This window comes from Dama dama, chromosome 21 (genome assembly GCF_033118175.1).
Source record: "Dama dama isolate Ldn47 chromosome 21, ASM3311817v1, whole genome shotgun sequence".
Lineage (NCBI taxonomy): Eukaryota > Metazoa > Chordata > Mammalia > Artiodactyla > Cervidae > Dama > Dama dama.
In genome coordinates, this window is record NC_083701.1 from 42,956,163 (window position 1) to 42,979,477 (window position 23,315).

The following is a 23,315-nucleotide window of genomic DNA, read 5'->3' on the forward strand; positions in this document are numbered from 1 at the left end:
AAGGGGTGGGGGAATTCTTAAAAACTCCATTTACAGAACAGGAGATCCCCTTCTGTTACTCAAAGTTCCCTTGTTCAGGGTATTCTGAGACATTTGTGGATTACTATCCTCTTGAACTTTGTTTCTGATTTGATCTTCCTTCAGGGTTAAGAAGACAACTGAATATATAGTTATACATATATAATGATAAAAATATACACACACTCATACATCATACACTCACACTGTTTGGCTGTGAGGTCAGTGACCCTAGCATTTAAGTCATTTATTTGAATCAAGTGTTGTTCATTCCCTAATCAGTGCACGTTTAACCAAATCTCCAGACAGAAGATGATGTGAATTTTCCAAAACAGAAGGTAAGCTACATGTCTGAGAAAAATACAGTTTGGACACAACTAACAACTTAGTGGAGTAAAGCAGTTTTGGTGATTCTGATGCTACCAGAATCAGGAAAAAAAAAAAAAAAAAAACTAGCATACTAGCACAGATATATATTGCCTGTTAAGTACTAGGCAAATAAGATGAAAACAACAACAAAGATATGAGTTTAACAGTTTGGGAATGGAAAAAATCTTTAAAGCCGAAATAAAAAATTCTTAAGAACATTTACTTCCCATCATCTTAACCCTGGATAGGCGATTAACTTCAGTAATTCTTCCCTCTTTTTCTGGAGAAGGGAGTGAGAGTTAAAACTGAATAAATAATGTATTTATTTGCAAGTGCCTGGAATTTTAAAAAAATGCATTAAGGACAAAGCACAGCATTATTATAACATTCTTCCATATAGTACATAATACATACAGCCAAGTGGGCAGAACCCTCTCATTTCTCCAACATACAAATTAGGTCATCAGAGATTCCACTGTCCTAAGTTTTCCAACAACTAAAACAAAGCAGGACACATTTTTTTTTTAATCCACAAACTCTACCAATCTAAGGACCTATATTGCAGTTTCAGGCTGTTTATCATTGGTGACCAGGTGACAACATGGATGTGTAGCAATCTGATCATTACTAACAAAATAACTAAAAGCCAAAATCTCTTTGTGGCAGGTTAGTACTATCATTCTTTACATTAAAATTACATTTCATCTATAAGGTAGAACTAACAATTTTTGTTTGACATACAACACTGTTCATTCATTACAGATACTAAAATTACAGTGAATTAAGTAAAAGTTGATATGAATAAATCTATACAATATATGGGTATGGCTGTGCATGAGTTTAGTCCATTCAAAAATATTAAGGCAAATAGTATTTTATAATATGTCTGGGATAACCTTTTTTTTAAGGTTAATCTTGAAAAAATACCATATTCCATATTCCACATGATATATTCAAAGTTTAAAATGCTGTTTATTTTAAAAATAGAAATTATTGAAGAGAACAGAATCATAAAACTAGAAAGCCTAAATATTGTAACACATGTTGTAACACATGTTCTTTATTAAATACATATAACTTTCCATTAATATATAACATAAAAGATTAAAGCCTTTAACACATGATAATCTATAACCTTGGAGTTGTGTTTTTCTCATTTTTCCCCATGCACATCCTGACATACATTAATGTAAAACGTAACATGTCCTTTTTTTCCCTACTCAATAATTATCTTGAACTTATTTTGAATGTTTGTGATTAACTTTTTAATATACAGTTTCAATTTCTGTAATTTACTGAGTTATTTATTTTTACGGTTACATATACTGTTTCATTTAGTCCTCTTAACATATTTATTAAAAGAGTAAAAAGCTCCTCCATAGTTTGAGAATATCTTTTTTTAATCCGAAATAACTTTGAATAAAAATGATTTGATTTGTTTCACATTACTTTTTTTAAACTTGTTTTTTAAATTTTATTTCACGTTTCAAAGAGTAAAATGAATCTCTACACTTCAGAATTTGCTAAATTTAGCATATTAAAAAATATTTTAAAATACGAGTATAAGGGCTCCAAATTGGAAAATCTTTTTCTGAACAAGTAGACTACGATTATTATTGTAAGAGTTTCATTTCCAGCTCCATCTGTTCTTCTAATCACTCTAAATTCCATGTGCAGTGTAAACAGTTAAAAAAAAAATAAAAAAACCCAAAGTCTTAAAAATCAATTCTTGCCTTAACACACACGCTCTTCAGAGTCGCACGCAGCGTCTGTGTGAGCCGACTCCTCCCCACTCTCGGGGAAAACCCTGCCTAATATTTATAACGTTCTGACACACTGTAATACTCACAAGGTGGTTGTAGAAGTATAAACACGACTGGAGCTCTCTGATTGGCTGCTGGTGATGTAACACCCATGTCAATACTTCCCACTGAACGCACGTGTTCGACCTTTTATTTAAATTTCCATTTCATCACAGCAATAAGACACTCGGGGCGGTGCATTTTCTGTGAAATGATTATCGCCCAGAGGTGCTGCATCGAATACACAATGCAGCAGAGGAGAAGGTGCCCGCGGTTGTAACCTCCTCGCGCGAAAGGTACAGCCTGGTCCAGTCTTTGTGAAGGAACAAAAATAAGTTCACTTCCTCGGGCACCGTTACCCCCCACCCCCACCCACCCCACCTCAGCAAATGACAAGGCTGGAGCGCAGCTCCCACCGCACAGTTATTTCTCAAAGTCCCAGGTGAACTCGTGGCGAGGGAAGGAAAATGTGCGTCCCGGGCGCGGGTAGGTGCGTGCGGGCAGCGGGGAGGCGGCCAGACCTGACACTCGCCAGCTGTTTGTCCTCCGCGGAGCCCGGCCCCGGCCGCACACGCCCGCCCCCTCCCCGAGACCCCCCAGCCCGCCGCCCGGCCTTTTGTCCCCCGCCCCTCGGCCGACTTCCTTCCCCCGCGGCCGCACCCCCGCCCCCAGGCCGGAGGCGCGGCCCGGCCCCTTTCCCGGTCCCCAGGCGCCCCCACCCCACCCCAGCCCAGCCCCAAGCCCAGCCCCCTCCCCCCGCCCGGCCCCCACCCTTTCCCCCTCCAGCGGTTACTGCTACCCCGGTGCATTGTGGGCGCACGGTCCGTTGTTCATTTGCCATTCGACCTCCGCCAGGGCCTGGTCGGACGGAAACGCTCCGCCGGCTTTATTGTCGGTTCGTTATGTGGCGGAGCCCGGCAGTTTAACGTGCCTCTCGCCCTCAGCGCTTCGGAAGCCGGCAGCCGCGTCGGGACTCCTCGGCGCGCCGGAGGAAGGATATCTTGTTTGGAGGGTCGGTGTGTGCGCGCGGCTTTAAAGAGGGGGCAGCGGAGGGTCTCCCCTCACTCCGCCTCTCAACTTCGAAGGCCCCACGCGCGCCGGCTCGCTGCTCACCTCTCCGCCGCCCGCCCCCCCCGTTCTCCGCGCGGGACGCTGCCCGGAGCGCCGCGGGGCGGGGGTGGAGGACGAGGAGGCGGCCGGAGGCGGCGGCCCGGCGGGCGGCGGCGGCGGCGGCGGCGGACGCGTGAGGCAGCCCCGGGGAGAGAGCGCGAGCCGGGCGTCCGGGCGGGAGGGTGAGGCCGAGCCCCGCGAGACCGGAACGCCCGCGGTGGGGGCGGGAGCAAAGCGGAGGGGGAGCGGCGGGGAGCGCGCGGGACGCGGCCCGAGGCCGGGCGCGAGCCGGGGCACCGGGCGGCGGCGGCGGCGCGCGCCATGTCGTTCAGTGAAATGAACCGCAGGACGCTGGCGTTCCGAGGAGGCGGGTTGGTCACCGCCAGCGGCGGCGGCGGCTCCGCGAACAATAACGTTGGCGGGGAGGCCTCGGCTTGGCCCCAGCAGCCCCAGCCAAGACAGCCCCCGCCGCCAGCGCCGCAGCCGCTCAATGGGCGGGGGGCCGACGAGGAAGTGGAATTGGAGGGCCTGGAGACCCAAGACCTGGAGGCCTCCGCCGAGGAAACCAAGGAGTTGCTGCTCCCCCAAGACGCGGGCGGCCCCACCTCGCTGGGCGGCGGTGGCGCCGGGGGCCCCCTGCTAGCGGAAAGGAACCGTCGGACTCTGGCCTTTCGAGGCGGCGGCGGCGGCGGGGGGCTCGGCAACAATGGCAGTAGCCGCGGCCGCCCCGAGACCTCGGCGTGGCCCCTGAGGCATTTCAATGGGCGAGGGCCGGCGGCCGTGGAGCTGGAGCTGGACGCGCTGGAGGGGAAGGAGTTGATGCCGGACGGCGCGTCCCTGAGCGACAGCACTGAAGACGAAGAGGAGGGGGCGAGCCTGGGCGACGGCAGCGGGGCGGAAGGAGGCAGCTGCGGCAGCAGCAGGCGGTCGGGCGGCGATGGCGGGGACGAAGCGGAGGGCAGCGGTGTGGGAGCTGGAGAAGGAGAGACTGTCCAGCACTTCCCGCTCGCGCGGCCCAAGTCCCTAATGCAGAAGCTCCACTGCTCCTTCCAGACCTCCTGGCTCAAAGATTTTCCCTGGCTGCGCTATTCCAAGGATACTGGCCTTATGTCTTGCGGCTGGTGCCAAAAGCCCCCCGAGGACGGAGGAAGCGGGGATCTGCCCCCAGTGGGGCACGACGAGCTTTCGCGAGGGACCCGCAACTACAAGAAAACCCTCCTTCTGAGGCACCACGTCTCTACCGAGCACAAACTCCACGAAGCCAACGCCCAGGTACGATATATGTTGCTCCTGCTTTTTCAGATCTTTGGGGGAAAGGTTTATCAGTTAAAACTCACTCTGCTGGGTGAAGACATCTTTTCTGTTGGGAGAGAGGTGTAGGGAGCTTAGGCGTGGGGGGTTCAAAAGCCTGGGAATAAGTTTTCAAAAGTTAACCGGGGGAGTTGGGGGGAGGGGAAGGAATGACAATTTTCTAATCGTAGCGCTGAATTTGATTTAATTTTTTTCATGACTCAGATTTTTTTGCCCGTCAGACTGAATCAGAAGGAAAGTTTAATAAGCGAGATTGAAGGTTTTAACCCTGTAAGATTGGCTTTGTGGTTAGAATGTTATTAGCTGTGATTTTAGAAAAGCTGCTTTAATGTTGGTAGTCTTTTAACGTGGTGTTGGAAGTCAAATCTGGTAACTTTGAAGAATTAAACTCTTTCCTTAACCTTTGACGCTACCCCTTTTAGGAGAACATCCAACCGAGAAAATTCTTTTTATCATGTCAGAATAACGTGAAATATGAGAGTAGTATGTAAATGTAGAGGAAACTCTTTGGATAAGACTTCGTGAATGATTATACTAAATTCATCTCCTTAAACTTTTTGTTGAACTTCTCTTTCCAAAGGTATGCTTTTGGTAAATTGTGGTAGTTTTTACTTGCTTCCTTCTCTCCAGATTTCTGTGCTGAGATTTTCTGTAATCCCCTTTTTCAAAGAGTTTTCATATAAATGTGGTTTACTTTAAACTTAGGATATTTGAAATGCTGAATGTAAAGTTATTTCTACCAACTAGTTGATTCGAACTGGTAGAGAATGTATTTACCAAAATCATAAGTTCTTAGTTATAAAACAGGTAAACGGTACTTCAGTTCTTAGATCTTGTCTTAGTATTTCTGGACTAAAGATAATAGTCTTATCATTTTGATAATCTCTTTTCAAGCCAAGCAGATGTTAATCAGTCCTCTTAAGACAACCTGTGGTTGTGGTTGGAATTCATTCTTTTGTATCGGTAGCCAGGCGTTGATTTCAGAAAGTCACCTTTGAGATACTAGTCCCTTTGTGTGTTGGAGTGATCTTGCTGTTTAGAACACTTTTAGTGGAATTAATTAGGCAGTATCTAATAACCCTGTAGCCCAGAAATTTCTCAGAAGTTGAGACTTTAACGTTAAAGCATAGGGTTGTTTTTCTCAGGTGGGTAATGGTAACAGTTTTTGCACAACTTTTAGTTGCCTAAGCCCTACAAGGAAGGTCATTTAAAGATGTAAGGCCCGGAAAGGTTAAGTAAATTGTCCCAAGTCTTACAGTTCTTGGTTATAAATGACACTAGCCTTTATAAGGAATGTTGCAATGGAGGAAGGAAAAAAAGATTTTGGGTTAAATCTAGGTTCACATCTCAGCTTTCTGCAATTACTAGCTTTGTGAGCTTGGGCATTGGAGTGCCAGACTTGTCTTCTGTATGCCAAACACAGATGTCCCTTATTTTGGCAAGTAATTATTCTGCTCCCATTTTACAGAAGAGAAGTCTAGAGGCTTCAACGCAGTATATATTCCTGAAGTTAAGTAGTGTGATGAGGTGGAGGGCTTGTGAAAATGAAAGTATGCTTTTCTAAGTGATGAGTTGGTTATTTAGAAAAATCTAAAACGACAATCAAACTGAGTTTTCTTAATTCGGTGGACCAGTTACTCCTCTTCTTTGTAGTCTATGTAGGCAGATCTGAATGGGAGTACAGATTATTACAATTAGCTGCTTAGTGAACCTGGAATCAGAGGAAGGGGGAATTAGTTGGATAACCTTATGATAGACTTAGCATGGTGTATTCCTCTCCCCTAGGCATATATCTGGATTAGGGAATTCATCCCTAGGTAAAACCTTTTCTAAACTTAATCCCTGAATTATCCCTCCCTTACCCTTTGCCCTCTTGAAACTCCCTTTTTACAATATAATCTGCAGACCAACTTCTTTCTCTTAGGACATTATTTCATTAGACTGAGAATAATACAATTTAGTAAGTCATTCCTGTTTGTCTAAGGCTATTTATTGGTTCCCTTGATTGGATTTTGGATGATTCCATCAGTTTCCATCAGTTCCACTCTGAACTGATTCTAATCATTTCTATTTTCATTCTAAGATTAGTTTGGGGTATTACCTTGTAATTGACCCCAGGTACCACCTATCGGATCTTTTTGTCTTGTTAATACATGAGTGACAGGTTCAAGAACTGACTTATTTCTTCCTATGCACAGTTAATCATTTTTTTTACATTGCCCTGCAGCTTTTGATTACCTGCAGGAGGCAGTATAACACAGTCTGTAAGACCATTCTTGAGCTTAAAAGTAGGGGGACCTGAGTCCTAATCCTCTTTCTTGACAAGCAAATGAGTTAATTTCCAGTCATGTATGCAAAGTGTATATGCCAGCACCTAGTCACTAAGTAAATGATAACCATTATTTATTATCACCATTACTTACTGTCTTTGGAAATAACTATAACTCTGCGGTGGGGGTAGCTGGTACCTCGTGTCTCAGTGTTACCAATTTTCTCAGTTTGCAAGCCACTTAATCTCATGGAATCACTCTTGATTCTAGAGAACAAACCAGTTTTTTCCATGCTTTTAGAGACTTTGGCCATTCAGGTTCTTTGAACATTCTCATCGCACTTGGAGTTTTTCTCATCTTCATGAAGAATATCTTGCATGAGCTTTCTCCTGCCTTAAAATTACTGAAATAGTTTTGTAGTTCCTCAGGCAAGAATTAAGTTTGAAGTTGGGACTTAGTTCACTCCCTTTATTCCCCCTCCCCACTTTTTTTCTTTAATTTTAAGGAGTCTGTTTTTTTGTGAGGAGTTTAGCCAAATCTTAGTATGTGAATAAGGGTTATTTTACTTTTTCTTGCGATTTCTGTAAGGGAAAAATCATGGTGGTGGCCAAGAGACTGGCAATTTTTGGGGTGAGAGGGCTGCCTTACTACTTGTGGTTGGGATCCCTGACTAGTGATGGAACCTGTGTCCCCTGCAGTGGAAGTAACCACTGGACTGCCAGGGAATTCCCAGTGGCCCATTCTTAAAACCTTTGATATTCAGTTATTTTGATGTTGATTGTTAAGGATTGCTCATGCAAGAGTCTACAGATGCTCTCAGAATCTGTTCTGTAGCGTTCTATTTCTGAAAAATCCTTGTAATTTATAAGGATGTAAGGGACAACATATAATTTCTATTTTGAGTAACAACTGACTATATATATCTGCTTCGGTGATTAGCTTATATAAGATTTGACCATCTGGCCCAGAGGACTTTAAAATTGCTTTAACAACACGGATTACCATTGTATCTTGGGTCAGATCACTTTCTACCCAGTTGGGAAATTTTCATTGCTTAAATCACACATTCTGTCAACTCTTTCCAGTTTAGTAAGCCTAAAACATGTGTTCAAGTGTGTTATTGTTATAAACTTAGTTAACCTTTCCAGAAAGTAAATACTTAATTCAGATCAGTGATCTGATTAAAATTACTAATTGGAATATGTTGGTGAGCAGCAAAAGCAAAGGTGAGGCAGCGCTCCCAGCCTTCATTGCATTTGGCAAAAATTAAATTGTTTTTTATGGATTTTGAAAGAAAGACTGAAAACCTTTCACTGGGAAGGAGAAATAGGTATTACAGACAACCACGGAGCCTACGGTCCATTGAATAACCGATTTGTATAATATTTATATAGGTTCTAGCAGTCATTCATTGTGTTTGTAAAAACTGATTCCTTTTCTCTTGTAGTTTTGACTATGCTTTATAATGTGTCTAGGGACTTCTTTATCTCTCTTAAAATATACCTATTAGGTAGATTCCAAGGCACTGAAGATAAACCTATGTAAATAAGACATTTTTCTGACCTCAAGAAACTTGTATTCTAGTAAGGAGAGAAAGACATTGCAGTAAAATGATAGCTACCATGTTAGAAATATATTCAAGTTACAGTTAAGACGCTAAAGGAAGTCATCATTCTATTTGTGAAGGTTGGGAGAAGCTTGTAGAATTGGCTCCTAACTTGTGTTAAATGAGTAAGTGTTGAAGAGGGGAGGGCATTCTAGGCATTGCAGTTGGAAACAGCTTGAGCATAATGGAAATTGATGTCTTGATGTGTCTGATAAGTAGATGATTTAATTCAGCAGGATGAAAAATTAAGTTTGAGTGGGTAGACTGCAGGTTATGGATGATCCTTTCATGTTGAAATGATTGTATTTTTTCTGTTGGGCAAACCATTTAGCAGTTTTAAGGAGAGGAGAACCACAATGAAATATGTGTAAGTTGATGTGTAGAAGCACCTGTTGGTATGTATGTGGTTTTTGAGGAGAGCTGGTAATAAAGCATATTTTTGGCACATAAGATTGGCTGAAAGTTGTAATCACCTGAAGACATCTACAATCCCAGACCTATAGATCTATAATTTCTGGGGATAGTATTAATAGTTAAATTGCAAGAGAAAATGTCATCACTCAAGAGAAGAGATATTGATTTCAAAGGAGATATTCCTTTCTTTGTCTACTGACTTACATAATTTGTCAGTACTACTGGCAGGCATTTATTTTGCATCATGCTCGCTATGGCCTTGTTTGTCCTCATACTAGAAATGGAGTTTGAGTTTTAGAATTTGGGTTTGTAAATGGACATTGATTTTTTTATTCTTTTAGTATACCATTCCAGTGGGTTGCTGCAACAAAAGATTTTTATGTTTTTAATGCTTTTATTTTATACTTTATGTTTGAAATATCTTTTTTTCCTACTTAGCCATTTATCAAAAGGGGACTGGAATTCTAGGTAGGGAAGTAAATACTAAGTACTTGATAAGCCAGTAACATTTTCTAATCGTTTGTGAATTGACTACAGATAGCTAACTGCAGCTGAATTTCTCTTTCCCCCTGTCCCTCTCAGAAGAATGGGGAGACTGGGTAGTGTGATCTTAGGTTCTCTACAGTAGCAGGTGTTATCCAGTTCTCCCAGCTGGAATGCTGTGAACACCCTATGATCTCCCTCCACACCTCTGCCTTGAAATCTGATTAATCACTCAAGTTTGGATTTTACTTGAGAAATTTTCTGGGCTCTGCCTCACTTCCCCTCCCCCCATGACTGTTACCTGTCTTACCCAGTTAAGGTCCTTGTTTGTTGTAGGTCTGCTGCACACCTAACAGGGGCTTGCCCTGGTCACAGTATTTCCAGTGTCATTCCCTAGTAATTATCCTCCACTTTGCTACCACAGTCATCTCTTTATCAGTTAATTCAGTCAGATCATTCTAAAGCTCTGTAGGCACCTATACCCTTGGTCTTTAATCTTGTGCAGGATTCAGATCTCTAGATAATCTGGTGCAAGTTATAGACACTTAGCTCCAAAAACATTAGGAGCATATTTGCATTTCTTGGGCTTTTTTTGGATCACCTTGAAGTTCTTCATAAATCTAGAATTGTGAGGATGCTGTAGACATCCTTGGTTTTTTCTCATGCTGTCTGATTTGCTTAGAATCTCATCCTCTCATTCCACTCTTGCATCCTTCAAGGCTCTGCTCAGATCTTTGTTTCAAAAAAAGATCTCACCCAAACCCCTCCAAAAACTGGATTAGGTGCACCACTTCTTTGCTCTCTTAAAGTTCTTGTTGTACTCTTCAGTATCTTAAGAATCCTGCTCAGTAGTAATAACTTCAGGCTGAGAACAAAATCATTTTGGGTTCCCACTATAGAACCTGTCTGATACAGACATTCATTTAATGCTTATTTAATAAGTGAGTAAAGTCAAGATTTTTCAAGCTTTTAGCAGCTTTTTCTCTGATAAAATATTTACTTTTGGCCTCTCTGGAAATAAATTTGAAGATAATAAACAGGATTTTAACCAAATGTATACTTCCATATTTTCTTAATTTTGGAAGAGTTAATTAAGGTCTCTAAAAATGATTTTACCTATGGGCATCTCCACAGATAAAAATAACAGGAGACTTTTCATATTTATAGAATCTCTGGTGTAACACATTGTCTTTTTTTTTTTTTTTTTTTTAATCTGAATGTCTGTTTCCTTAGTCTCTCCTTGTTTATCTAGTTTAGACTAATGTTTGGCTAAGTTGTGTTTTCCTTTTTGGGAAAGGGAATAGAAATTTTTCCAACTAGTCTTTAAAAAAATCAGTTCTGGAAATACTTAAACCTTTTTATCAGTGTATTTTTATCAGTGGTATCTCATGTTTATCAATATACTAAGAATGGACATAGAATGTTAAAGAGGGAACTGGAGAGACAGAGATGACTTGAGTTCTTAGGGACCTACTGTTATTTTTGTCTTTAGTTACTAGGAATTTATTTGGTTTAGCAAGTAATATTGGCAGTTTATTTTAGTGCTTATCTTGCTTTATTTTACCCATATCCTCAAATAGTACTCCCCTTGTAGAGTACATGTACCGTTGACTGGTAGACTCCTCCTTGTGGAGAGCATATGTAACATGTGCTACAGAAACATGGCACAGTGCTTTGATCAGTACTGAAGGAGAAATTGCTGGGGCTGTTTGTAGCATGTAACATTACTATTCTGTTTCAGTAGTAATGAAGAAAACTAGTTGTTGAATAGTGTGTTTGGCTTGTATACCTTGTGTCAAAAGTGGAATGGACAAATATTTTGGTGGATAGGCTTTTCTCTTTAAGCTATTTTTAAAAATTAGGACATTTGGTGTGATAATGGCAGAGAATTACAGAAATTGGGACTGGCCCAGAAATTTCAGAACACATGGCCTAAAATGATTGCTGTGACATAGCCACTTCCTTCTTAAAGTGTTTTGAACTGCTTAATGAATAAACTTAAAGCACTTCTTGACTTGTAAAGGCTAATTCACTGCTTCCACAGACACTTTACAATGTGTTGCCAAATATTTTGCTCTTACTGTTACTACAGTATCTGTTAGAACTTTGAACCAAATGAGCTTTGCTGGGCAGGTATGACATGCACAGCAAAGCTTACTTTTAAGCCTGCATCATAGAGCAATGTAGTTTGGAAATTTTCTGTAGTCAGTAGAGAGCATAAGCAAATTAATAATAAAAAGTCTTATTTAGATAGCCTCATAAACAGTATGATAAGTCTATAGAAAATTATAGCAGTAACAACTTTGGACATTTTTAGTATTCATTTAGTTCTTTATATAGAGTCCTAAACATTTCCCATCCCTTTACTAAGTAGTTGGAAACTTCACAGCATACTGGTTTTATATACAAGGTATAAAAGTTAAAATATCTTTTTACCTCACTTACTTTCTTCCAGCCCCTAGAAGCAAAAATTTAATCATGAATTACTTGATTACTTTTTCATCTGTGGCTGTTAGCAATTTTTGCTTACGATTGGGTGTCTTTAATAGGAGAAAATAACTGATTTAGAATATGGGCCATTTTGGTATGATAGAGCAAGAATGTGGGGGTGGGGTTAGAGTATAAATGTAATTAATGATGCACTCCCCTGGGAGGCAATAGGGATGCTGCCAAGGGTCAGTTGGAAGTGCAAAGGGAATTCTCTGCTTCCTGTGCTTCATTCTGTAGTGACCATATACTCCAGATTTGCAGGATTATCTGTAATGTTTCATTATTGCTGTGAAATACTGATGTGTCCTGAAATTCTGGCATTTTTATTCTGTTTCGGTTGACTTCTCATACCTGGAAACAGCACGAAAATTCTTAGATGGATCATGTGATCTGGTTTAGTTTCAGGATTATTATATGCCTGACCCACTGTATTCAGAATTCAGAATGGAACCTAATGTTTGTGTGATTAAGCTATACCCATGATGAGGTTGCTTCCCAGGTTATGCTAGTGGTAAATAATCTGCCTGTAGTGCAGGAGACCCAGGTGCAATCCGTGGGTCAGGAAGATCCCCTGGAGGAAGGCATGGCAACCCACTCCAGTATTCTTGCCTGGAGAATCCCACGGACAAGGGAGCCAGGTGGGCTACCCAGTCCATAAGGTAGAAAAGAGTCGGACGTGGAGAGAGTTGACACAGCTGAAGAACCTGAGCACAGAACAGCACACGTGGTGGGGTTGAATGGAGATGTGGGATTGCTTGGAATCTTACCACCATTTGCAATATTTTATGAGAATCTTTTTGCAGTCCTAACAACTTTGTTCCCTACACCCTTCTCCCTGCCCCCATTGTCTATTCCTCTCCAAGCATATCAGTCCTCCCAGCATCCAACAATCGAGTATGTATGTTTTCTCTGTTTTTCTCAGACTCTGTCTACTCCATAGACCTGTATATATGTGTCTTATTATTTTATAGTATCAACTTGTATTTAATATTTTGTGCCAAAGAAAATAATGAATCTTTAACACTTAATAATAGACACCTGCCTAACTTAGGGAGCTTATCCACCTAGTGCCTGGAGAAGGAAATGGCAACCCACTCCAGTATCCTTGCCTGGAGAATCCCATGGACAGAGAAGCTTGGCGGCCTACAATCAATGGGGTTACAAGAGTCAGACACAACTTAGCGACCAAACCACCACCACCCACCTAGTGACTGTGAGTAGGGCCTGAAGTTCTTATTTAGAAACACTCCTAGTACTTACTGCTTTATTAGTTTAAGAAGGGACACACAGTTAATAACTAGTGTAGGCAGCATTCCAAAATCTAGATCACATTCCTTTATTCTTGCTGTCAATACAGGAAATTACGGTAATGTAGTGATGCTAAACTGAGCTGTAATGAATAATTAAAAGATTGATAAGAGGGAAGATTATAAACATTAAGTATTTTGAGTTCAGGAATTTTACCTGATGGGTAGTATTTATGATCCTAAAGAGATAAGTCATTTTGAAAATTCATTGGGGATTTATATAACTGGGTATTCCTGTAGTTTGAAGCACATTTTTTTAAATTAGGGTCTTACCTTACTTTCTTTCAGTTCAGTCACTCAGTCATGTCCGACTCTTTGAGACCCCATGGACTGCATAGTTAGATATGATTAACTTTGTTGACCTAAATTGTCTGACTCAGTATTTGCCAAGACTTTTAAAATTCACTTTTTTAATAATGTTAAATAGAATGAGATACTCAGCATATTTTAATTGAAGTATTTTAAGTTCAACCAGAAAAACTACTGTGTTATTAGCAGTTACAGAGATAAGGCAGATTAATTTGATCACTTGACTTGTTTGATCTCAGTTCCCTGACCAGGGATTGAACTCAGGCAATGGCGGTGGAGTCCACCAGGGAATTCCCTGTTTTAATTTTGAATAATTCTCAATCCATGTCTTCAGCTATATTTGGAAAGATAGCATGATATGTGATACACAGTATTCTTTAAATGAAATTCTAGTCCTCAGGATGTTTCTATTTTTTTTGTATGATAGTGGATTGCAGCAAGCTGTTTACACCCTTTCTCTTAATACTTAGATTGTGAACACCTCGGTCTCAAAATATGTAATGATTACTAACAGATTAGTGTATTTGATAGTGCTTTTAAAAAGTTACATTGACAATGATTTGTTGTCTTTGATATGGAGGCTTTAAAAAGTAAATAAAATTTAATGTTAATGTTTTCCATCTATTGCAGGAGTCAGAAATACCATCAGAGGAGGGATACTGTGACTTTAATAGCAGGCCAAATGAGAACTCTTATTGCTATCAACTTCTTCGACAACTAAATGAACAGAGGAAGAAAGGTATTCTTTGTGATGTCAGCATCGTGGTGAGCGGAAAAATCTTTAAAGCTCATAAGAACATCCTGGTTGCAGGCAGCCGTTTCTTTAAGACATTATATTGCTTTTCAAACAAAGAAAGCCCTAACCAAAACAATACTACCCATTTAGATATTGCTGCAGTTCAAGGTTTTTCAGTCATCTTGGACTTCTTATATTCTGGTAACCTGGTGCTCACAAGCCAAAATGCCATTGAAGTAATGACAGTGGCCAGCTATCTTCAAATGAGTGAAGTTGTTCAAACTTGCCGAAATTTCATTAAAGATGCCTTAAATATAAGCATTAAATCAGAAGCTCCAGAGTCTGTAGTTGTGGACTATAATAATAGAAAACCAGTTAACAGAGATGGCCTGTCTTCATCACGGGATCAAAAAATTGCCAGTTTTTGGGCAACACGAAATCTTACCAATTTGGCAAGTAACGTAAAAATTGAAAATGATGGTTGTAATGTCGACGAGGGCCAAATAGAAAACTACCAAACGAATGACAGTAGTTGGGTCCAGGATGGTTCACCTGAATTGACAGAAAATGAGTCTCAAGGCCAAACAAAAGTGTTCATTTGGAATAATATGGGCTCCCAGGGGATTCAAGAGACTGGCAAAACAAGGAGAAAAACCCAAGCTACAAAGAGATTTGTTTATAACATACCACCTAATAATGAAACAAATTTAGAAGATTGCTCGGTGATGCAGCCACCTGTTGCCTATCCAGAGGAAGATTTGTCATTCATCAAGGAAGAACCAGGTAAATACTATATTGAATATATACAGAGGTGTGTCAGTTTTTATTCTCATTTTGTTTGGATATAATCTTGTGTGTATTATTAAAGTCATGTACATAAGAAATAGTAAATTTGAGTCTTTGTAATAGAAGGGAAAAAATGACTCGGACAATCACATATCTTATATAATCTTGTATCAAATGTAAGATTTGGTATATCTTAGTTTTTTCTCTACACATGTATGTTGTGGGTTTCTCAAAGGTTGTGTTAACAAATCAGGAATTTGCCCATATTTTATGGCATGTGGACTCTATGTGTAGTTCTTTGATTTTCCTGGTCTGTAGCCTCTGCTCACTTTTTGTACCCAGTGCTGGAAAAGATAAAATCTTTGGTTGTAATATGTGATTCGTTTGTCATTTCAGAACGTTTTTGAGATTTAGTTAGCATTCTTTACTCTCAATTTTTTGTAGTTAAATATTTGTCTTACAGAATTTTCCAAAAGTTAATGGGATTCTACTTTGTTTAGAACCACTCACTGTTCTGTTCTTCCCATAAATCTTACAGAAACTGGAATATTTTAAGTTTGTCTCACTGTTTCCTCATTTTCATTCTCATTTGCATTAGTTAAGTAAGAGAGGCCTCTGAGACCTTTCTCTTGACTATAAGAACCTTTACATATCACATCTTGTAGTTTTGTTTTTTTTTTTTTAAATGAAGTGAGGCGGACCATTGTTGAAGAGTGAAAATAGATTTGAAACTTTAACTTAATTGTCTGTGTGTAACTTACTTTTATTTGAAGTAGTCCAGTGGGTTTGAGGTTTTCCTTTGTGGACCCCAGATTTGACCATGTCCACCACTGTCATATATCATTTAGTGCTTGTGTTGCCTCAGAGATCTGTAACTGTTCAGTGTCTGATTTATGTGATGGTGATCACCTGGGGATGGAGTGCTTTCCGTTTAAAAGAATCATTGTTTTTAGTTCCCAAAGGGCAGAATGCCATAATCCTGTGAAATGGTTTCCCTGGCTGTTTAGCTTTGGGTTTAGTTTTCATTGGTAGAAATCATGTGGAAATCAGTATACATGTATAATGAATACTGTTTGCTGAGCTTTCCCCTCCAACTTGTCGAGTCTTTAGCAATAAAATCCCAGAGGTGGTTTCTTAAAAGTATTAATGATAGACTGAGCAGCACTTTGTTTTGGCTTAATTTTTAATGTAGAAGATATTGAGTCAGTTCTCAGAACTGCATTTTTTTTTCTACTGCATGAATTACTCAGTTAACAGTATGGTGGGAGACCCATAGTGCATTTTTTAAAAATATATATAGGTACATGGAATACAAGGAGTAAGATTTTTTTTGCATGGTAGTTGATTGACAAAACTAACTAAGCTAACCTCATTCTTAAAACTAATGCCACACATAATTGGAGTGATTCAAAGAGAAGAAAAGCAGTATTAATTAGAACCACAGTGAATACTTTAAAAAATAACATTACTGGTGATTATCATCTTAGCAAGCAACTCCTAGCTGAGGTTTTATCAATGCACTAGGTCTATCATAATTTTTGATAGTCTAATATGCTTTTATCTTTGATAGCTTATAAAAGATAATTCTATTATGTCATTGATGCCACCTTAATATCTGAACCTTGCTTAACTGAAATTTGATCATATCAGTGATGTGCTACATTCCTGCTGTTAAAACTTTAACAACTTTTTGGTGCCTCTGAATCCAACTTCATTCAGTGGCAGAAAATCCTATAAGAGCTAGAACATGATATGATACAGAGCTAGAAGATTTTTACTGTAAAGCGCCAAGCAGTAAATATTTTGGGATTTGTTGGTTGTGAAGTCAGTTACTTAACTGTCAGTGTAGTGTGAAAGCAGTTCTAGAAAGTATGTAAACAAATGAACGGGAGTGTGTTCAGGTAAAGCTTTATTGCCAGCCCTTGGTGTAGAGCAGTGGGTCTTAATCATGGCTGCATGTTGGCATTGCTTGGGAACTTTAGCCATCATGATGCCTGACTGTCCCTGCCAGGGATTTTGGTTTATTGGTCTGGGATATGGCCTGGTAGTTGAAATTTTTGTCAGCTCTACAGGTGATGGTGCTGTGAGTCACTGATAGAAGAAAGAGCCCAAATTGAATCAGGTTTTGTAAATGAGTTCTGCTATTTAACTATGTTACCATAAACAAATTAAGCTAAACACTGGCCCCCAGTTTCCTCCTTCTTAGACTATGCTACTTTTATAGGGTTATTTTGAAAAATGACAAAATATAAAAACATAGCTGTCGTGGTCATCTTAGTCCCCCTTAAAAATTAAGATTTTTTTGAAATCAGTTTTCCAGTGCAGTGTACTTTGTACCAGATTCTTGATAGGTGGTCTAATAGCCTCAGCTTGACCATTTGTTTTCATGTAGGATGAGTATGATTATAGGGAAGTTACCTTATATTAAGCTAGAATTTGCTTCTCTTTAACTTCCTAATTTTGCCATTTTTAGTAGTATAATCTGAGCCTAACCTGTAATCTCTGATACCTGATAACCTTACAGGTATTAACATTTAAAAATTTCCCCTGATGTCCCCTTCTTTTAGGCTAAGTGCTGTACCTCCCTCCCGCCTTGTGAATTCCAAACCCTTTTTACCACTTTCTTAATAGTCATAGGCAGTTTGTTGGTGCACAGAATTGACTAGAACTCTCCAGGCAGATTCTGAGCAAGAAAGAAAGAACATAGTGGGTCTGTATTTACCAAGGTCTTTCAGTTACTGAAAATAGAGGCAGGTTCCATCTTTAGGACTGCCCAACATTAAAACCTTGGCAATTTATAAACTAGTGACCCAGTCTTTTAAAAAATTGAGGCTCATTTAAAACTTCTAGAGGTCCACATTACTGGTTAAACTTTCATTTTTATTTATTGAAAAGATAGTGAAAACTTTCAGTGAAGTAATGCTTTTAAATGTTTAATTTAGAATTCTTTACCTAATCATCTGAAAAGTCATGGTGAATTATGCATTTAGTCTACAAGCAGTGCTTGACATGTTTGGATTTGTGGGTCTCTTATAGGAACTGTGATTTCCCAGATTCTTAAGCCTACTATTTGTAGGCTATAAATAATGTCTTCTTGCCATATACTGTTGAAGGTGGTATTTGGGTGCTTCATAAAGAAATGTAAGATACTGAGATAGGGTTTATCAGAGGTTATATTCATAATGGTATTTCTTTAAAAATCTTAGGCTAGTATACCTATTAGCTGACTCTGCTGGGATTCCCTTCAAATCATTTTTGATTTGTACATGTAAACCTAAGATTAGAAATTAAATTGTATAGTGGCAAAAAGTAACCAGTGCCTTAATTGTTTTACACAGTGTTTTCATCTATAGTGTAGGAACAAGTCAGGTGTTAATCCAATTTTTTATCTACTCTGGACTCATGGAACGTGGGCTTTCTGAATCTGTATTTTTGTATTGTTTATGCCAGTCACACTAGAAAGTTGCAGCCATTGTCTTCGTGTAATACATTTGTATGTATATGCATTCAATAAGATTTTGAAATTTCTGACAAGAAACAAATACAAATAAAATTTTTAGCAATAATAAAATGAGCTAGTCAAGAGTAATTAATATGGTTAGCCTAATTAAGCTTTTTATTGGCTCTAAGATAATAAGCAGCCCTTCAGAATGAGGAAACAGTGGTTCTACAGGATGACAAACTTTTCTGGTACTGAATTCTGAAAGGAATTCCTCCAGTCAGGTTTTATATAATTGACATCAAGACAGTTTTCTGAAAAGCATTTTCTAGTAAATACAGCAGTAGGTTATAAAATTGATTTTTGTCTTTAATAAAAGCTGGTAAAATTTCATATAGATTGAATTTTTCATAATAATGTACAAATACTCAGATGCACAGTGGTTTTATTTGATCAAAGGATATAATTTAGAGTTTGTAAACAATCTAAAAGCTCCTTTCTCTCATCTGTACTTTTTTTTTTGTTTTGTGGCATTTGTGAATTTTTATTGATCCTTACAAGTAGAGTTGAAATCAGGTTTAAGCTTTAACGTCTTCAATTTGTGTAATTGGGTTTTGATTGAAAAGCATATAATTCAAATGTATAGAAAACAATTTTGAGAGAAGAATGCTCAAACTATGTCTTTAAGATACCCTAATGAGTCATATTTGAAGTAGTGAATTATTACTTCTACTAAAGTTGTCTAGCAACCAGTACTTAGGCCCCTAATGTATTTTGAGTGACACTTGATACAGGGGATCCCTTCAGAGGTTCCAGAATCTTGAAATGCTTTCTTTCTTTATTTTACTTAATTTGGCTGAGTCAGTCTTAGTTGTGTGGGACCCGACTAGGCATGAGGGCTTCAGAACATGACGGGTTAGTAGCCCTGCAGCATTGGGATCTTAGTTCCCCAACCAGGGATCAAGCTGGTGTCCCCAGGTTATCTGCAAGACAGACACTTTGCTGGACCACCAGGGAAGTTACCTTGAAATGCTTTCTTAATGATCGGGGGTTTTTTGTTTGTTTGAATTTAAAATATTTTTACAGCTTTGAACATTGGCCATCTGATTTGAGACTTTTCCATATTTTGGCCATGCCATATAAAGTTACTGTATGAACTACTTAAAATGTTTAAAAACCATGGAACCTAGACTTAGTAAAGAAGATTTGGACTTGGTTCTGCCACTTAACTTGCCTTAAGTTTATCATACAGAATGTCTCTATAATTAGAAGGAAAGAAAATTTTATAATTATGAAATCTTGAAGGCTGTAAAAATTAACCAAAGCTTTTAAAAAATCATTTTGGCAACAAAACCTGATATTCAATTGGCAGCAAAACCAGTTTGTATGTTTTCCTTCTTTCCTTAAATGTGAACATCCATATGTTTTGTTGCAGAAATATGTTTTGATTACAGGATGCCACCCTTGGAGCCCTCTGGGGGTATATCATAGTTATTACTTTTCCTAAAATCTGAAAATGTATGTATCCTACATCTTAACCCAAACGTTCCATATAGCAGGTTTATGGGCCTGGATTTAGTTCTTTCTTAAGGGATTCCAAGATGTACTACCCTATCTTTTAGGCATCCTTTTGAGTATATTATGAAGAACGAGTTAGGAGTGATTTAAGTCACTTTTCTTTAGAAACTGTTACAGTTGGGTAGTCAGTAGTTTGAAGGGCTGGTGCTCATTTTAAAAAATAAATGTCCACCGTTAGCTAATGGACTGTCAGTTACACTAATGTGTAACACTTCAATATTTAATCTTAAAGGATAATAATAAGTAACTGTATGGTAGTAGGAATATTCTGCCATCTTTTTTTCCTTCTCTTTTATTTTCCTCTGCCTAGTGTTCCTTTCCATCCCACTCTGCCATACTTGATCCACGGGGTGGCTGCATTAGTGATTATTATTTTCAAGTTATCAGCATTAAGGAAACAATTTGTATGGTCAGACTGAAACTGCATGTTGAAGAAGCCTTTTGTGGATCAGTTTTAATGCTGTCTACCTGCTGAGGATGTTAAGTTTTCTAAAGCTTGTTAATGTCAGCTCTTGAGAATTTTTTAAGACTGAATTTTTTATTTCTGATGTAGCCTTAATATTCTGGGGTGACCAGAAGTGTCATAACCAAATACTACTTTTCTGGGACCCCAAAATGACTTTCCACTTCATAAGAGGAAATTTGGTAGTAAAATTTTTGAGTCCACACGAAACTAAGCAAACAGGGTAAATGATATTGCTGTTAAGATTGAGAACTTGTTCACATTAGGATGGCTGTGAGGTAGAAACGTGTCAGTGTAATGTGATAAATGTTAAAATCAGAAGTATGGCAGAGTGCAGTGGGGGAGGTTCCTGATTTCTCATTAAGAGTTGAAGAAAGCTTCACAGAGTTGGATCTTCCTTTGTGTAGGAGTTTGCCAGGAGAGGGTGCAAAGTGGCAAGAAATTGAAGGGAGTAAGTGAATAGAAAGGGGAGTGTAGTAGGGATAGTGAGGTGGGGTCAGTAGGTTAGGGCCAGGTTGTAATTCTCTGACATGGTAATAAATTGTGAATTTTATTTCACAGACTGTGAGCAATGAGAGGTTCTCAATTAGAGGTGCAATCTTGTTTATTTATTTGCCTTTAACATAAAAGCATTTGGAAGGTGTTATTCGTGGATTGAAGTGGAATAAGTTCTGAAGAGACCTGTTAAGGCCTGGTCATGAAAGAAATAACAACCTTGTTTGAATAGGAGCAAAGAAGAAACAGTGAAACCTAGTCTGTCACTTGAATCATCACTGAGTTTGGGGGTAAAGGGAGACTACAGTTTGAGGCTCAGCTGCCATAGAACTGTCAAGGGTGCTTTATATAATACGTTTGCAACTGAATTTACTCATCACTGAAAAATGAAAAAAATCTTGACTGCAATGAACAAAGGGGGAAAAAAATCTGTAACAGTTTATGAAATAAAATTAGACTTAGTCCTCAGAAGCTGTCTTCAGAGAAATTTATTTGCTAGTATATATTTACAAGAAAACAAAAATTGAATAGATCTTATTGAGTTTTTGTAGGACGGAGCTGTCATTGTTTCTATAACCTCTATTTCTGATGTGCTCTCGTATGTCATTCTTTTCAAGAATATTTGTGTTTTAAGAAAATCTGGATTAGTCTGCACCTGCCTCATGTGTGGAATTTTGAGAACCAAAAACAAGCGGTCAGGAAGACCTCCTTCCCAACATAGTTTTGTTGAGCACTTACAGGCAGGTGCTGTGCAAAGCACTAGATGCTTCGGAAGTGACGCTTGTGCCCTCTGTGGTCCAAGAGAAACCTATAACCACATGCCCCAAGATTAACCTCATTTAATGACATCATGATTTATGTTCCACTTTATAATTTGTACGTTATTTTTGTTTACTGATGTTACTTTTCATAGCAACCTTGTGAAGTAGGTAGATACTGCTATTTCCTTGTGGAGAAAATAAAGTTATGATTGTTAAAATTTTAGGAGAAGGTAAAGGTTGAGGTTTCTACTATGTCATCCTTTCCATTGGTTGATAATCAGGTTTTTAAAAACCCATGAATGAGATGTCAGAGAAGAATGAAAAATGAATTCAGAGGTGGAAGTTGCTTCAAAGAGACAAAAATGTATGTAAAGGACAATGACAGCTTATGGCTAGGTACACTTAAAATTCTGGAGATTTTTTTTTTTTGAGGGAGGGTTACATTGGATCTTAATTGGTGTGTGCGATTGTAAGCAAGGATTGAACTCCAGGCCTCCTGCACTGGGAGTATGGAGTCTTAGTCTTTGGACCAGCAGGGAAATACCCAGAGATGTTTGTATTAAATAAAGAGATTAATAAAGTGAAGGCTGGTTTGCTGCAGAATGTTGATAGTTTGTTTTTTTATTTTTTATTTTCTAAATTACAAAAAAAATTTTTTTGGACGTGCCACATGGCATATGGGATCTTTGTTCCCTGACCAGAATCGAAGCTGTTTCCCTTCTTCCCTTGCATTGGAAACACAGTCTTAACCCCCGAGCCACGGGGGACGTCTAGTCCCTGTAGATAGGTTTATTTATTTTGCCTTAGCAGTATCACTGAATGGTATTAGTATCACTGGAAAAGTGAGTGAGTATAATTTAAGATGGGTATACTTCTGCACTCTCTCATTTCCAGCATTGCAGTTGTACCTTTTTTAATTGCCTGCTTTCGTGCCAGGTTTGGTGCTCATGTTGTCAGGAGGCAGTGTAATACTGTTAAAGAACAGTGCAGCACTCTGCAGTAGCTTTAGTTTCCTCTTAAGGTTGAGGATAAGCATATTCTTACTGCATAAATATGTAGTGAAATTTAATGTGTTATATAGGAAGATTGCATAAAATCAGGGGTGTGTGCATAAAATCATTATGACTTTAGGCATAAAATCAGGGGTGTATTTTTTGTTTGTTTTGTTTAGGGGGAGGATCACCTATTCACTGGCAAAAATGCATTTGAGAAGGATTTCCATGGGAAGGTCATGGATGTCGTTTATCAGGCTTTATTTTTTAATGTACTTGTTTATGTGTGGCTGCGCTGGGTCTTTGTTGCTGTGCAGGCTTCTCTCTAGTTGCAGGGAGCAGGGGCTCCTCACCCCAGTATGAGGGCGGCTTGTTGCAGAGCGCTGGCTTTAGAGCACACGTCGGTAGTTATGGTGCACAGGCGTAGTTGCTCGGTGACATGTGGGATCTTCCTGGACCAGGGATCAAACTCATGTTCCTTGCATTGGCAGGTGGATTCTTTACCACTGAGCCACCAGGGAGTTTATTTTTTAACCCTATGCTTTTTTGAGAAAATGATGAATACAAAGAGTTCCT

The 23,315-nt window shown here is 39.2% G+C and overlaps 1 protein-coding gene across 1 annotated transcript in view; it reads left to right on the top strand.

Moving 5' to 3' along the window:
* The first annotated feature begins 3,620 nt into the window (after positions 1-3,620).
* ZBTB10 (zinc finger and BTB domain containing 10) overlaps positions 3,621-23,315 on the top strand; it is a 31,636-nt gene continuing 11,941 nt past the window's right edge. Inside the window, exons 1-2 of the mRNA XM_061123548.1 lie at positions 3,621-4,571; positions 14,120-15,008. Of these exons, the coding sequence (XP_060979531.1) occupies positions 3,621-4,571; positions 14,120-15,008 (1,840 nt within the window). The remainder of the gene's footprint in view (positions 4,572-14,119; positions 15,009-23,315) is intronic.